Genomic DNA, 18507 nt, shown 5'->3' on the forward strand with positions numbered 1-18507 from the left:
AGAGTGATGTCGAAGTGAGTTGTGATATTTTATAGAATCGACATGCAGAAATCCGTGAAGTGTTCTCTACTCAATAATTAACAAATATTTAATTTAGTTCTTTCATAACTTACTCATTAACTTAAACCTAAAACGAATCTAATATTTACAGCTTAAAACTAATAAAGAACATCAAAAAATTGGTCCCCGTCGCTGTCACTCAGTAATGTACCCAAAAGGCTGGCAGCATTGCCAAGTTGGATAGCAATACTTAATCTTAATAATTAGTCAAAAATACCTACAAAATAGCATTGCAATTCTCACAATAATTCACTTTGCTATTTCTACCATTGTGAATTCGCGTCACGTCCTTTTCAAAAGCAAATCCTTTCGAATACCTACAAAACGCAATAAACGATAAAAAAATCAATTTCAAATTCCCATTTAGCTTAAAAACCTGAATGCATCTAGCAATCCATTGAAAAACTTCCCTGAATATATCAAACTAAACTTTTAATAACACTTTTATACGGCAAAACGTGTTGCTTTTGTTTTTTAGTGCCCCGTAACAGCTCTCACACACTGTAAACTTTTAGTTGGCCGATAGTCGTTTGGGCTTTTTAATTGGTATAGAGATGAATGTTAGTACTATACTATACCGACGCCTTAGAGTGAAAACCTCGTAAGTGCAAGAGATAACTTTTCAGGATAAGGATTGGTATTCGATATTTTTTACGATTATCTTCCAAGAAATGCAATAAAAAAATATTGAGAAAAAATGCATTTTTCAGGATAAGGATTAGTATTCCATATTTTTTACGATTATCTTCCAAGAAATGCAATAAAAAAATATTGAGAAAAAATGCATTTCCGAGGTTTTCATTCTAAGACGACGATACTAATATTGTAAAGAGGAAGACTTTGTTTGTTTATATGTAATGGATAAAATATTTTTAAAATTTTTCCCCATTAGAAAGCTACATTATCTGCGAGTAATATAGGTTATATTTTATCCCGGTACGAGCAGTAGTTCCCACGGGATGTGGGTGTAACCGCGGGAAAACGGCTACAACTTTATAAAGAGCAGATATTTAGCCGGTATCAGATCGACTAAAAATTTTGAAACTACCATCGGCGCCAACTATTGGCCGACTGTTTTGTCTGTAGTATGTAGATGGTCTAATACGGCAAACTGTGTTGTTTTGTTCTTAGTGCCCCGTAGGAAAGTACGGAGTCTAATCGGGTCAGCCATTTTTTATTAAACCGGCGTCAGATCATTTTTTTGTTAGTTCTTTTTTGTATTTTAATTGCTTTCTTGATTAGTAAAATAAACTACGAAGACAGGTTGATTGTTTCAGGCCTTAGTTAATGAGTAGTCTTAGTTTACAAACTCAGAAACTTTTTTTTTAAACCATTTATCTTATATTACAGCTATTATAACTTTTTTGCGTTCCCACATAAAGTCTTTTTTCCTTTTTCAAGATTTAAACTATTTGTGCACCAAATTCTATACAAATCAGTTCTGTAGTTTTCAACTGAAAACCGATCATGCTCATAGACAAAGTGGATTTTTTTTCGCAACACCGCATGGTATACAGTCGCTTTTTCTGTTCCTATGTCCCTTTGTATGCTTAAATCTTTAAAACTACGCTACCGTTTTTCATGCGTTTTTTTTTTTAATCAGATATAGTGTTTCAAGAGGAAGGTTTATTATGTATAATAACATCCATTAAATAGCGAGGAAATACTGTTATCCCGTGCGAAGCCGCGGCGGACCGCTTGTTTATAATACTATAAGTATGATAATTCGTTTTAGAGTACATGTCCCCAATTGGCCCTCAATGCAACATGTCAATACAAAGGGCCTGTCAATTCGCTGTATCAACCACATTGATTGAATGTAACCAACACGCCTATTATCTAGAACAATAGTATTATAGGTACTAATATTACCAGTAACGCGAGATACCAATTAAATGGTCGTATTAAGAGCGGGGGAACATTCAGACATTAGATATCATGGTCTCGGAACCACTTCTGTATTGTCGGTTAAGGACAATTGACTCTCAATTGAAGTTCAAAACTTTGAGAAGATAATGATGGCTTTGACTGTTGTTGGGTTGAGATAGTTTTCAGAATTACTTAGTAAAAGGCTATGAGGTGTTGTTTTTTTATTTGATGGGGGTAGAGCATTGCTTTAGCAAGCTAGGTTTATTAGATATAAAAACTCATAAGAACAAAAACTATATTCGAAGAGTTCTTGGATGGGAGACCATCTTGTCGTAGCGAGTTCTTTCGTGTATCGAAAGGCACGATAAAATTGTGATAAAAAAAATAAAATTGATTCGGAAAATAAAATATAGACAACATGTTTTTACTAAGAGGGGGCAATATTTGCCATTGTATATTTTTTTCGGTTTCAGTCTGGACGAGTGGGACCTACTGTAAACGTTTTACAATCATTACTACCTCCAAAGAGACTATCAATTACTAGATTATGTCCTTTACTTTAATTCAGTATATTCGGTAACTAATTTTGGTTTTCTTTTGTCCAACAGGCTTCCACGTGAGCTCATGGCCCCAGCGCTCTACCGCCGCAATGTACAAGTAAGTAAATTATATATCTACTTCTCATCATCATCTGCCTAGACTTTACCCAACTATTTACCCGGGCATTCCACTACATCCTTGATATATTTCTGATACTGGACCATCATCATCTCCCGAGCCTTTTCCCACCTATGTTGGGGTCAGCTTCCAGTCTAACCGGATGCAGCTGAGTACCAGTGTTTTAGAAGGAGCGACTGCCTATCTCACCTCCTCAACTTAGTTATCAAGGACAAACCAACACCCCTTGGTGTGCTTCTCATTATTAAAAAAAATATATAAACTACTTCATAGTATAGACATTACTACGGTAGGCAGTAATAGCTAGTGGTACATCCCACACTTATAACGTTTTCACATTAACGGAATTTGCGTAAACCTGTAGAAAAGATAATATATGGCAGACAATGATGAAAGAAATTCAAAACCTACCATTGCACGCGGGACAACGCCCTCACGAACCAAGTGTTGCCGCGAAAAACCCGCTAGTAAGAATACGCTAGGCAGTGATTGAGTGGTACAGTACTTACTTAATCGAGTAAGAATACAGACAGCAAGATACTGAGAAACAAACATAGATAACTACAAACGAGAACATGCAATCGAGTGATCGCTTAACCAATGAACAGCAAATTTCTTTTACAACTTAAGTTCACACACACAACACCGCGACTTTTACGATATACTAGCCGTTTTCTCGCGGTTTCACGCACGTCCCGTGGAAACTACTACCAGCACCTGGATAAAATATAGCCTGTGCTATTTGGCAAGAGTGTAGCTATCTAACAGTGAAATATTTTTTCAAATCGGATCAGTAATTACGGAGCTTTTTCAGTATAAAGAATCAAATAAACAAAATATTAATCCTTGTTATGTTACTATAGATAAGTTCTATAAAATCCACGCAAACTTTACGAACACTGCCCATACGCGCGGTCTTGTGGTTTTTTATCTGTTGACGCGGTTAGATCTCTCACTGGAGAATCGTTTAACCGCTTAGATCCGGTTAATATTTGTCCGCAACGGTGTGCGGTGTCGTGTGCGAATCGCCTTATTCGTACGAATAAATACGAATCGTGTGTGAGATAGCATTTGGTTTTGACGGAGCGTTCTTCCCCCCTACTCCCCAATTCCCCCCTCCTAACTCTTGAGTGCGGGTCGTTTGTTCGGACAATTTGTATAGTCAAGAATTCTATAATGGAATTTCTGTGACGAATGTATGTGTGACCAATTTTTGATAGTCACTTATAATTGTGACGAATTCCTACCAGGCATGACAAATTTTTATACGAATGTTGCTGTAGAAAAAAAGTTTGCTTATTAAAAAAAGTTGCAGTACGTAGTTTCTATTTTAATTTTTCCATGTTTTAATTAACAGCTCGCGGCGCTGTTTACTGAGATAGTAAATAATAATTACTGCACATTATGCTCAGAAACCTTTTCCTTTCTTCAATTAATTTCCTCTTTTGCAGAGTTTTGTTGCTTGTCAAACACACACAATATGGAGTTGTGTGCAAACAATTTATTTTCTCGTAAAGCCTAAAGTTATTGCTCAAATTATGAGAAGAAAAATGTGTTTCATTGTTTTTCTTATTTCGTGTTATATTTTTGGGAAGATTCTTCTGGCTAACGCATTTCGATAAGGTAATTGAAAAAAACAAGTTGTCGATTGGTAATATCTGTATCCTAGATACATTAAAAATAAAGATAAAAAGCTGAGTCAGAAGTTAAGGCACGGAGAAAAAAAAATATTTTTGCTCTCCTGTTAACCTTGGTTTCGTCCTCTACGTTCATAGAAAATTACAAATCGGTATCGAAACAGGCAGAACAAACCATATACCAGTTTGATTTAAATCACTCGAATTTTAAATCTTTCCTTTTTTTGTTGTATAGATTAAGTCAAATATTTTTTATGTATGATCTAATCTGTATAATTACTTTGGAAATAAATATCTATTATATATAAATATATATTATATTATATTTCCTAGTTGTAAATGTACATAAAATCTTATTATAAATGGTAGAATGAGTCAGCATAATGATTTAAATATTTATTTAATAGAAAAAATTGTACAGCAGGCCCGTTATTTAAGGCGTAAAATAGTAACTAGTCAGTCAGTCAAGATATAGCTATGCATAGTTATCAAACAACCTAACATAGGTAGATCTAGCTAGTTGTTATACATAAAATATACAACATCTGTCAAACATCCAACACTATATCAAATCTGTCTGTATTGTTGACTCTTGTACTTCGAATACAGAGTGCCTCTGAATAATTTACAAGCGTTTTGAATACAAGCCGATTCATCTAGTAATGTGTAATATCTTTAATTAACTTCTAAATGATGTCAACAAGCGAATTGCTGACTGTCGCTTTTAATTGATTGATAATGAGTGTAGCAGGAGTAATAGTTAGCTTTTGAATATAAAGTGTTTTGTTGAAATAATGTTCGGGGTATTGCCAAAAAAACTTGAAGTTTAATGGTCTTTTGTAAAGAGTCAAGTTAAACCCATAAGAATACTGAAAAGCAAGTGCGAGTATAGGAGCCCCCCAAAATATTTATTTAATTCTAGTTTTCAGTCTGTTTGTTGTTGTTATAGCGGCAACAGAAATACATCATCTGTGAAAATGTCAGCTCTCTAACTATCACAGTTCATGAGATACAGCCTGGTGACAGACGGACGGACGAACGGACGGACGGACAGAGGGGCGAAAACAATAGGGTCCCGTGTTATACCTACACACGAAATTTCAACCAAAGCATCCATACATTCTCACAAACTGTATATGTATATATAAATATATACTGTATATATATATATATTTATATATATATATATAATATTAGTATTATTATACTAATGCTATACTATTCTGTTGCAGCTGCATGCGCCGCTTCCAACAAGTCGATTGGGGGGGGGTGCGGCGTGACACACACAACGTATTCACCAAGCTCATCAGGACCAAGGACCCCCGCGATTCGGAACCCACCCAAGAGATCACCTTGCCTGGAAGACAACGACTTTCGGTAAGTTAACTTTACTTACAACTTCTAGGTACGTTTCACTGGTTGCCGATGAAGTGTCAGTTAGTTCTGTGCTAGTTCGATGCTGTCTGCCGGTGAAGGCTACTTATAATTTTTGCCAGATATGGTACCCGAAATCGATGAAACCTAATTTATAGTTTATCTGTAAAATAAATTCCTGATAGGTTATCAGATACTTTATCAGTAACCGGTGAAAACGCATCTAGTTTATATTATAGACTTAAAATTTCGTGCGTATATTTCACTGATTTATAATTTCGAAGACATAATCTAGACACACGGCAGTGTGTCCGCCAAGTTCGAGCAAAAAAAAGCGACACACCGGCCGTGGGTTATATTACACGAACCATTTCGGGCCAAATTCGACCCCCCTATAACTCAAAATCTATTTTATTTACGCATATCAAATTTCTAGTATCTGTTGAGACCCTCTCACTTATCTAAAATACAAAATTTCATTATCATACCTATTGTAGGTCTTGAGATATTGACGTCAGAAAATCGCTATTTTTACTATACACTCACTGACTGACTCACTCATCAAAAACCTAGACCACTTCCAATGGTCGTATTGACTTGAAATTTGGCATGGAGGTAGGTCTTTATGTCAAGGTAAAGGGAAAAATCTGAAAATGGCCAAGTGTGAGTCAGTTTCAAAATAATGAAGGTGTACATTTATACCCGGTGTAAAGGACAATGGGCACTTTGTATGGGATTTGGTACCCGCTCCAACAGCAACGTATTATATATCATTAGAAAGGTATTTACGTGAAGAATAATAAAAACTATGGAGCTTGCCTCAATTAGCTGTCCGATCCAAGAACGATAAAAATTGAATCGACGTAGAAACAAATATGTCATCCATATATGCAAATTCATTAAGAGGCATTTATGCCGTCAGTGTAATAATTTTAAACTCAGTTAACAGACATCTTACATTGATTGATACACTCTATTATAATCTAAAGGTTGTAATAGTCTATGGAGTCATACTACGGAAACACAATCGTCATCTGATTTGACAAAAGTTCAAAACATTTCTATTCATCTTTTTTTAAGAAGAAATTCACCATTATCTCAGCACCTCTTGAGGAGCAAGATTGAGTCGTAATATGGACTATGTAAACATCGTCTCCTGAATTTTTAACCTCAATTGATTGTAAATACTGAAAGACTTTCATCAAATACATAAGCTGGTTCTGCGTGAACTGCAAAGGTTTGCACAGTCTTTTTTTAAATCAATCGGCAGGCAAACATTCTAAAAAGGCCAAATTCCTGTTTTTTTCTTACGAAAAATTACGAATGTGTAACTTTGATCCACGAACATAATATATGATAACATGTCATGTTAGTCAGTTGGAAAATCTAGTCCATTTAGTTAATCTAGTTCATTTCTTTGTAAGAAGCATAGTGCTAATCAAAAATCTGAAAGATAGTATAAATGACTCATTTCCTTAACTAACTTAATCATAAGAAAAAAATAAAATAAACAACCTTACAAAAATAAATGAAATCCCACCCAAAACAAAAATGTGAAAGGCTGCCAAGTTCGATAATATGGGAATGCTTCGCCTATAAAAGAAGTGGGATCTGAATAAGTACCAAGTTCCATACACATACCTCAGTTAAAAATAGTTACTTTTTAATGATGTTACTTGGCAAGTTTTAATAGAAAATTAAATACTTGATTCATTGCGTTTAGTAGGTTTATAACAAGTTATGTGAAAACTTGCCAAGAACCATCATTATAAAGTAACTATTTTTAACTCAGGTATGTGTATGGAACTTGGTACTTATTCAGATCCCACTTCTTTTATAGGCGAAGCATTCCCATATTATCGAACTTGGCAGCCTTTCACATTTTTGTTTTGGGTGGGATCTTTAGTACACGTGTATGCAGATGGATGTATGAGTGTTTCATAAATCAGTATCGACCAAGAAATTACAGAAAACGAAATAAGTATTTTAATACACCCAAGTTATGTTTATAAAGTCTTATAACTGAGAGCAAAATAAACAAATATTGTGAACGTCGCGGTATAACATCTCGGGCATGTTAACGCTACTAGTTAAATAAAACCAAGTATAAACTAACGAAGTTTACCGAGCGAAGATCAGAAAGTTCTGGAAGCGACGTGCTAACAAATGGTATTTCTTACAAACCGCCATCTGGTTGGCTCATTATTTTAGTGTCGTTCGCATGTGGCTTGATTTTATAGATAATATTATGTACTATTTATCTCTAGATTTATAAAATTAACAACATCTGTTATAGACCTGAAATATATCGTATACTATATAAAAATAATATCGATATTCGGCCAAGCACATTCTCTCAGGTATGCTTAAGTCTGGTTTAACGCTACGGTGATGAAATTAAATTACCATCATAAGCTTTTTCTGAAACTGAAAACTATTAAGTGGAAATCACCACGCTTGTTAAAAGCGCATTGGTGATTTCAGATCTTAAAGTCCAGGTGTCCTCAAGATGTTGTCTGTTCAGTTCTGTCATTCATTTAGTGTCCAAGATATACTTCGAAAGTAAATAAACATAACTTAGAAAAGTTAAATGCCAGACCTGAAATCGAACCACCTGCCTCCAATACCTAAGTCAGTACACACATATTAGAGACGCACCACGACTTCTGACGAAGTTACAACTCTAATGAACCGCATATTATTTAGTTTTAACTACACAATCCCAGCAAACCAAAGCAAAAGGCCAACAGTATACCAAGTCTTTAATATGATCAAGACATGTTGCGAGTTCTCGCATAGTTATCGAAGCGAAGCTTGGTGGTAGTTCAAAACTAACGGTGAACAATGTTTGAGTTAGCCAACCAATGAGGAGTTGGCACACAAGATTGTTGTAGTAAACTGGGCTTTTGCGTTATTAGGAGACAGTTAGAAGTGCATGGTTTGACTGAGGTTAAACTGTCTTCGATACAAGTTGAGTATGCTAAGATTCTGCTTACTTGCAAGAGATGACATGACTTGCATTGTTATTCTTACTCTTAAGAATTATTTCTCGTCTCATCATCTACTGCCGAGCCCTTTTTCAACGATGTTGGGGTCGACTGCCAGTCTAACCGGATGCAGCTGAGTACCAGTTTTTTACATGGTGCAACTGCCTATCTGACCTCCTCAACCCAGTTGCCTGGATATATCGGGTTACACAGATAACTCGACCTCCCTGATAAGACTCGTGAAACTTTCTAGGTTCTATCTAACTGTCTACTCATCTAACAGTCAATATTTTTCCATTTCCTATAGAGAGGTCGCCAATATAAAATTGTGATAAAAATAGCAATGTCTTTCGGCCTTAATTGCCTTCCTAACGGTTGTCTGAAACAATTATCAAGCATTTTCCTCGTTCGGCGAGGGTCGGCCGGCAATTTATATTTCAAAAGGTGGTTGGGCCGCTTCTATACGCTAATGCTGCCTTAACTGAGTCCTTCCGATGCTTGAATATTTAATCGTTCTCCTAGACTGGGATATAAACGCTCAAATTTAACTTAAAGTTTGGTACACTAGTTTTTTGGTGGTTTTTATTTAATTTTTGGATTTCGAAATAACTTCTACTGGTGTTTACAATATAATATCCTTTGAATAAGATAAAGCTGAAGAGTTTGTATGTCTGGCTATTGTATATTGGCCGACCATTAGGCTACTTTTTATTCGAATGCGCTGTGTAGTTCCCATGGGACGCGAGAGAAAGGTGTAATCAATCCTTTGATTCCTCAAATAGGGACCTACAGGCAGTAAAATTGAAGTATTATACACCCTTTAACATGAAGAAGAGATGCAAATATTCAAAGGCGCTAGGATTCAAAACGTCTAAAGAAATCAACACGATTCGCATTCCTTGCAAGTTTTCTTTACAAACTCCTATGAAAAGTCGCCGCTGCAAGCGCTATGTATCTGAATTCCTTTACAAAAGTGTTACGTCTATGGAACTTAGCCTATAATAATAAAAATGTATTTTTCATTGTACGAGTATTGCTATTGAGTGGAGTCAGCTATTGATAGCAGTTTAAAATGGGCTTGTATAGCAGTTTATGTAATAGGGATATTTATGTAGGCGTGGTGATTAATGCTTATTCTTTCTAAGTGTGAGTGGAGGCCTGTGTCCTACAGTGATAGTGAAGAAGACTGTTGATTTTAGGGTGCGTCCACATCTGGCGAATGTGCCGCGAATGCGCAGCACGCGAGCCGATTGCGAGCTGTCTGCGAGCTGCGCGCGTGCAGTCACTGCGATAGTTTGGTGTGCCTCTTTAGCGCAACTCATGCAAGGCTCGTATAGAGCGCGCGAGCGGCGCGCGATCTGCGCGCACTCAGTTCTCGCCCTTACAGTTCCGTATACTGGCTCAGTACTATCGAAGATGTCAGACGTCGCGCGCCACCTGCGCGCTGATCGCGTACGGCGCTTAGGTCGCGCGCGAACTGCGCGCGGGCGGCGCAGAAGCGGCGCACGAACAAAAATGCACGCGCGCAGCTCGCGGGCAGGTCGCAAACGGCTCGCGAGCTGCACATTCGCGGCACATTCGCCAGATGTGGACGCTCCCTTAGATGTACTTACAATGCTCTATAGGGTGTCTTATAACATGGTCATTTAATTCAGAATATCGGGCAATTTTGACGGTAAATTATGGAATCAGACGTCACTTTGAGGACATCTATGACATGAAATGTTTGGAAAACAATTCCTGAAGATGCTCCGTGGAGGAGCGAAACAGGTGTCGAGTATCCAACGTGTTTTTCTCATCTCAATTTAAGTTCTTCGATTTATACAATTGATATTAAAGCCGTATAAGTCGATAAATAAATAAATAAACGTCTCGACTTACTGTAATATATTTTTTTTCATTTATTATACTTAAAGATACTTAAAATATGGCTAACATTTTTTATATGCCTCTTCATAGTAAGTGTGAAATAGAAATACATTTTCCAATTAGAGAGCGGACGATGAATGACACATGTATTTCCCGCATTTATGAATACTCATGCATTTGTGGCGGATGCATCCAACTGCATTACGTTATGTAAGTGTGAAATGCTCCTAGTTTCGGGTGCATGATGCATGAAATAGGATTAGCAAACCATTAGTTAACAACGTTTAGTTTAATTGATATAGTTAATGGATTGTAAGAGGATTAAATGCAGTTGTAATAAAGGTGTTAGCATGTTTATAAATTCTAAAAAATAAAAATAATATTTCTCTCAATAAATAAATAATAAAAAAAGTTGTGAAGGCCTAGAATTTTATGTTATTTTAATGCATTCTGAAAAAGGAGGAAGTTCCACACTCCACACACTGCGAAGTTTTAGCCAACAAGTAATTTGATCGGGTTTATAAGTCAGTGTCAATATTAAAATAGTATTAGCGCACATTACAACGATCAGGTTTACATACCGGACCGACTGAAAGTTAGATTGGATTCACGATCACCTTCAAAGTACACTGTCAACCAGGCATGGAGCCAACTATCGGCCAACAGTTAGTCTGCAGTGTGTGAATCTTAACAATTAAGAATTTGTACCGTACATCGGACCGTGGCGTGTTCTAGTGTGTGCCTCTCTAAAACAAACTAACAAAATTCCTTCCAGTCTTTAAAGCATTTTTAAAATACCTTCTCAGTTGCCTTTCTATCCTCTCAATATTAGACTCCTTTTTCGTTACAGTACCTTCAAAGAGTTTTGATGAAATCCTTCTGTAAACTGTACTCTTGTAAACAAAGTAGCTTTGCAGTTTCGATACAGACAATACTGCAGATTGAAAAATGAATCCCAGCGTTTATTTAAAGCTGTTACAATACTAGAAACGAGATCAGTTTTATTTAATTCACCTTTTCCCTTCCAAGTGGCCCGTTATTACATTTCCACTACCTACAGGGAAGCGTTTAATTATTAGAATGTTGAGCTCTACCTTCATAATCATCGCATCTACCTAGAATTTTCCCAACTATTTTGGGGTTGACTTCCAGTCTCACTAGGTGCAGCTGAGTAGGTACCAGTGTTTTATAAGGAGCGACTATCAGACCTCCTCAACCCAGTTACCCGGGAAACCCAATACCCTTTGGTTAGACTGGTGTCAGACTTACTGGCTTCTGACTACCCGTAACGACTGCCAAAGACGTTTAATGTCAGCCAGAACTATATACTTAGAAAGTACATAAAAACGTAGAAAAGTTGCATTAGTTCTTGCTTGACCTGGAATCGAACTCACACTCATATTTAAGAGGTTAGTTCTTTACCCACTAGGCCGCCACGACTATTCATTCAACCGAGCATTTATTCAAAGTTGTTACAATACTGAAAACAAGGTCAGTTGTATTTAATTCACCTTTTCCCGTTTAAAAGCGGCCTTCTATTACATTTCCACTTCAAGGAAGCGTTTAATTATTACAATTTTGAATTCTACGGTCATAAATACAAAATGATATTTGAATTCTATTTCTAACTATGTTATAATCGTGTCAGCGTGTTGGAACGTAACTTTGACCCCGGAAACTAACCGGGGTTTAAACTTGTTGGACATTCTGCCACATGTCAGTGATATTTAACTGGCAGATATTCAGCTGTATTTGAAACTGTTTTGGACAAAAGGGACCGGGTTTAGTGCTGTAATGAAGTTTAGAATTTCTAGTAGCAAGCTTTGGGTTAATTTTGATGCATTTTCGTAGTGTCTTAGTGTGCAATAGGGAAATGTATTAAATTAGAAGCAGCTGTTGCAATTATATGAATAGAATTTATTACATTATTAAAAACCTGTAATAAATATGATATGTATGCTTAATATTTTTAAAGTGGATTTTTTTTATGGTTGTAAACTATTGAAACGATTTGAAAAAAAAAATCACTCACAGTAGACTGCTTGAACTGCTTGGCCACGTAAAATGGTCAAAAATTGGGTATTTTCTTAGGTTCTTATTCTTTAGGTTCTTATTGTTATTCTAGGTCTTTCATTTTGTATACATTTAAAATACCTGCACACTGCGCCCTAAACAGTTTAGAACACACATTGCCTATCTGATTATGATTATTCATTGAATTATACTCCCACACAAAAATACCAAAATAACTGAAACAAAAATAACTCCCAACAAATACCAATTTGTTCAGCGCATTCAGTTACAATAAACGCTGATAGCTAGAAAGAAAACGTTTAACGCATAAAACAGTCGTTCGAATATATTTATGTGACACCAATATCCGCAAGCGATGCGCCGTGGAACGGAACGTGATTCTCTCCGGGCATATTATATGACGCATAAATCCTATCATAGTACGTATATCGTTTGAGGGGTTGGCGTTTAAAATCTATCAAATAGTGGGTTTTTTTAGTCTTTTCTACGAATCATGACAGAAAGTTGCGGGGAGAGGAGACTAGTATCAAAAATGGTTTTATTTTTGTAAAACTGCCAATTTTACTTAAAGTTAATAATTTTACTTTAAGTTGCCACATTACAATAGGTGGAAAAGAAAACATTCACATAAGTATTGCAAATTTTTTATAAGGTATTCTTTCTAATATTATGAATGCGAAAGTAATTCTGTGTAATTCTGTGATGATAACGTGAATTTATGCCGATGCCCCAACAGAGCAGTTGTAATAGTAGTTACTGCGAACTAAGCCATTTAAATATTTTGTAGACAGATATTCTAGACACTGAGAAAAGACATAGGCCACTTTTTATCCTGTTGAGGAAAGTAGCTCCCACAGAAAATGTCTGGAACTGTTATTAGAAGCCGATATAACATATTTAGGCACATTATATCAAGATAAAGTCGAGTGCGGTGAACCTACTTCGCGCGTGGGACGACCGTGGGCAGAAACGAGCGATTTGAAGCTTTTCGAGCCCCAGACTTCATTCAACAATGTTCCATACATATTGGAAAATGCTTTTACAATATTCTTTTAAATATAGAAAACCTCCCTCGTGACGTTGGTGAATAATGATAGCGTTTTGTTATTTTTGTGTCTGTTCTATTTTTGAACTTTAAGTTGCATTGTCATCCAAATAAAGGACTGTTTTGGAAGCAAGCTACTGGCTGCAATAGCATCGACATGGTCAGTCGTAATCAGATATCAACCGATTTCATGAAGTAGCTGCACGTGTGGTAGGCAGTTGCTGTCGGCAGCTCGTTTCCAAGACATATCTTAAAATTACAACTCATTCGATGTATCTATTCAATCAGTTTATTAAAGAAGAACTGTATTGATGGAAATATTTATTATTGCTGATTATGTTTTCGGTTCAATTCTGCTCCTTTTGTCATCATAAGTATATTCAATGCCTTATCATTGTTATTTTTCAACCCACACATCCCTTTTTCACCTACCCCTAATAATCATTGAAGAATTTTACAAAACTCTTAGTCATACATATAATCTATTTACAATCTTAGAAAGAAAATACGCGAAAAGCAGTTCCCTAAGGACACATATTAATTAATCAGCAAAGAAACATATGCTTACATTTGCAAATAATCGCCTTCAGCTACAATTAATATTTCTGATAACATTTCTCTCAGCCAAGCTACGCAGAAAAAACAAAAATCTTCAGTTCATCCTCCGAGCCTTTTCCCAAACTATGTTGGGGTCGGCTTCCAGTCTAACCGGATTCAGCTGAGTACCAGTGCTTTACAAGAAGCGACTGCCTATCTGACCTCCTCAACCCAGTTACCCGGGCAACCCGATACCCCTTGGTTAGACTGGTGTCAGACTTACTGGCTTCTGACTACCCGTAACGACTGAGTCAAACAAAAATCTTCAGTTGCGAACGCTTTTACATTTTCTCCTTCTCTTTAAATAAGAAACCAATGGAAAACAATTTAAAAATGAAAAATTGCTTTTTAAATGGAGCATAATTTCCTACTGAGATTTAAAAAAGTAACTTGTAAGCAAAAGGCAGAATGCAGAAAGGAGTTTCGTTTCAATTTTTAATTCTTCTTTATGTAAAGGGTTTAGTTTGCATCGTTATTATATTTGTTTGAGACGCTTTTCTGTTGTAATATTGTTACTTGGAGGAGATAAGTATATGTAGTATACCTATATTTGTTTATGGAACAAATCTTTTCGATCTGTGATAACACCATAAGGGTAGGTTCATATCTGACGGAACATACGTCGCGTATTTTCGGTCGCGTAACGCCAAAACAGACAAATATTATGATAAAACATTCAATCATTCACACCTAACCGATGATGCGTTAGTACGTCAATCATACATTTACGATACGCTCGACGCATTTTCCGTCAGGTATGAACCGACTCTAAGGTTTTCAGAGCAATATATAATTTACTATGACGCTTCTAAAAAACCTCTAAAAAGCAAGTTTGTTAAAGTCGTTTTAAATTTACGTTTTTGATATAATACAATATACAATAATAAGTAACTCTGTCGACTGACTGGCTTTCTCACCAAAACTACTGTTCCGATTTTAAATGAATTTTGGTGCACATACAATCTAGCTAAAGTCTATGAAAGAACATAGGCTATTTTTATCCGGTTCCGAAAAGTAGGTTCTTCAGGCCGCAAAGAAAAGCTACATTTTATTTATTTAAAAGAAAAATGTAGTGACTTATTTTGTCCGTATTTTATTGCATTAAGTACCTCTTTCAAGTAAAGACTTTAGTTGATATGTCCTAAGCTCAGTTACATGCCTCTTGTCCAACCGGACAACCGTCTTACAATACAATAAGCTTAACCGACGTAATGTGCTTTCAACGGCTTTCAACTCTATTGACTTGGTAGCAAAGTACATTTTTCAATAACTCACACAGTGCAGCTTGGTAACTGAATTTGTGAGGTACTTTTTATTCTTAAAATCTTTAGCTTGGTTGATTTATTTTAAGTCGCGGTGGTCTAGTGGTAAAATCACGAGTGTCGCAAATACGATCGATGGGTTTGATTCCTGACCATTGTAACTTTTCTAGGTTAAAAGTAAGTTCCATAAAAATGTTCTGTCCAGCATATTGTCTTAAACAGTGACGGTTAAGGTGATGGAAAACATCTTGAGGAAACTGGGACTTTTGTGTCTAAAATCACCAATCCGCCTTGAGCAAGCGTGGTGATTAACGCTCATTCCTTCAATATATGAGAAGAGATTTGTGGCCTACAGTAGGATATTAAAATAAGCTGAATACTGAAATTAATTTCCCGAATTATTGCAATCATTTTTTCGGTTTATCTATTTGTAGGTACATATTTATTAATAATTAATATTTGTTGATTGATTAAAGTTAATATTTAATGTAAATATTATTTGAATAAATAATTTTAATTTAATTACTGAAGTATTACGTATGCGATGATTAAAATTAAATATCCAATAATTCCAACTGTAGATTGATTTAAATGGAATTTAATTAAAAACGACTATTGGGAAGTATTCATACCTTTTAATAGCTGGAATTATTCGAAATCTTAATATGAGTTTTAAATTATGATCTGTTACTTTTGGAAATACTTCATTGGCAGGTTTATTCACGGGTTAAATTCCAAAAATTCATATCATTATTATTTTGTTGCATTTAATACAACTGGTAAAATCAGTTGGTGTCATAATTATTTCATTTAACCACTTTCTGGTTCAACTTGCATGGTATATTAAGCTCAGAGTCAACCTATAAAATATTGACAACAGTTTTTTTTTAAAGAATGTCTATGGAGTTTCTTGCCGGTTCTTCTCTGTAAGACGCACTCTTTGGAACCGCGCAACTAGCTTGACGTTTCTTAAGCACCTGCAATTGTTCTATATCAAATAAAAACCGGCCAAGTGCGAGTCGGACTCGCGCACGAAGGGTTTCGTACCATTATTTATAAAACGGACAAAAAAAATCACGTTTTTTGTATGGGAGCCCCCCAAAATACTTATTCAATTTTCAGCTCTCTAACCATCACGGTTCATGAGATACAGCCTGGTGACAGACGGACGGACGGACGGACAGAGGAGCGAAAACAATAGGGTTCCGTTTTACCCTTTGGGTACGGAACCTTAAAAACCTTTCACTTTGACTTTGAAAATGGTTGAAATTCTCAATACTCTCGATATCTGAAGTACATATAAATAGTGATAGTGATAAATGCAGACTGCAATCAATTTTTACAACACAATGCATATACCACACCTTTGTTCGAGCATATCGTATTATTTAACAAAAGAATGCGTAACATAAAAGCTTCGACTATTCTGTAAAATAAGCTCTGAAAAGATTCAAAGGATAAATTGAAAAATGGCTTGTTAGCTTAAAATTGGTATTCACTGGACGCCGCTGGCTTCGCAGCTCTTTATTTATGAAATCATATTTTTGTAATAAGGGATATCTGCTTTAAATTAGCCGTTACTGGTTTAAGTGCCAACTGTACTTCCTGAAGTCGGATAATGAGTAGCCTGTGTTATTTCTCAGGCCCTAAACCAATAGTCTTACTTATAGCCCTAGGGAATCGCTCGATAGGAATAACATCCCATATGGGAAACTGTAGCATAGAAGAAGTCGTGGTGGCCTAGTAGGCAACGAACCAACCTCTCGAGTATGAGAGCGCGGGTTCGATTCCAGGTCAGGCAAGTACCAATGCAACTTTTCTAAGTTTGTATGTACTTTCTAAGTATATCTTAGACACCAATGACTATGTTTCGGATGGCACGTTAAACTGTAGGTCCCGGCTTTCATTGAACATCCTTGGCAGTCGTTACGGGTAGTCAGAAGCCAGTAAGTCTGACACCAGTCTAACCACGGGGTATTGGGTTGCCCAGGTAACTGGGTTGAGGGGGTCAGATAGGCAGTCGCTCCTTGTAAAGCACTGGTACTTAGCTACATCCGGTTAGACTGGAAGCCGACCCCAACATAGTTTGGGAAAAAGGCTCGGAGGATGATGGGAAACTGTAGCATTTGGGGAAACTATAACACACATACATTACATTCGTATTTTTTCTTTTGTAATCTATGCACCATACCATTACCGGTTCACTAGTTTTGGCGTGAAAGCGCGACAAAGAGTAAAATAGACTTTAACATCTGTAATATGGAAGGCAAAATAATTCAATACATGTTCAATGAATATATCATTCTTGCAAGCAGATTGTTATAGACGTATCTGTCTAAGTTTTTTGTAGTAATACCATATCTAAGTATATTTGTACTTTTCTCACAGTGCAGGTTAAACTGCAATATCGGGGTTTTACCTTCAAATTAATAAAACTCTTCGTGAACTTTTACAGCCAGTCTCTTCATCAAAAGTAAAAGCCAAAGTAATGTCATAAAGTAAAAGTAACGGTCAAATTTGTTTTTTCAAGGCTAAAGTAACAGCAAACCTAATAGATAAAATCGTAAAACGAATTTGACCGCTACTTTTACTTTATGGCATTACTTTGGCTTTTACTTTTGATGAAGAAACTGGCTGTTAATCTGTGTTTATTCGATAAAATCGATGGCAGAATTGATAATTCAATTAAAAAATCTAACTACGTTGGTGGTCTGACCGTTTTTCGGTGAAGTTGACAATTCTTGAAATGTACACAAATTGACAGCTGTCAACTGAAAAAAACATTCGGTAAAACCCTCTTCCTTTTTTATTAAATAAATTTTTAGACGCTGTTCGACTATTGACAACTTTATCACCAGCATTGCTGAAGTAACTACAGTACATTTAAAAATATTGATATAAAACCTCTGTATATAGTATCTATATCGGCCGTGCTTTTCATATGATGTTGTAAATTATGAAAACGAAAAATGACTCCTGTGGCCAAACCACTGAATGGATTAGGTAACTTTTTTTACAATTCGCCATAGAATATCTATCGATAGGATATATATAGATAGGATTTAATGTTATTGTGAATGACACACCCTGTATAT

General features: G+C 36.0%; 1 protein-coding gene across 2 annotated transcripts in view; it reads left to right on the forward strand.

Annotated features, from left to right (window-relative positions):
- The window catches only part of LOC124644852 (probable cationic amino acid transporter), a 199589-nt gene that overhangs the window by 41038 nt on the left and 140044 nt on the right, over window positions 1–18507 (forward strand). For both annotated transcript variants that reach the window (XM_047184462.1, XM_047184463.1), the window contains exons 3-4: window positions 2538–2586; window positions 5477–5621. In XM_047184462.1, the coding sequence (XP_047040418.1) occupies window positions 2538–2586; window positions 5477–5621 (194 nt within the window). The remainder of the gene's footprint in view (window positions 1–2537; window positions 2587–5476; window positions 5622–18507) is intronic.

This window comes from Helicoverpa zea, chromosome 31 (genome assembly GCF_022581195.2).
Source record: "Helicoverpa zea isolate HzStark_Cry1AcR chromosome 31, ilHelZeax1.1, whole genome shotgun sequence".
Lineage (NCBI taxonomy): Eukaryota > Metazoa > Arthropoda > Insecta > Lepidoptera > Noctuidae > Helicoverpa > Helicoverpa zea.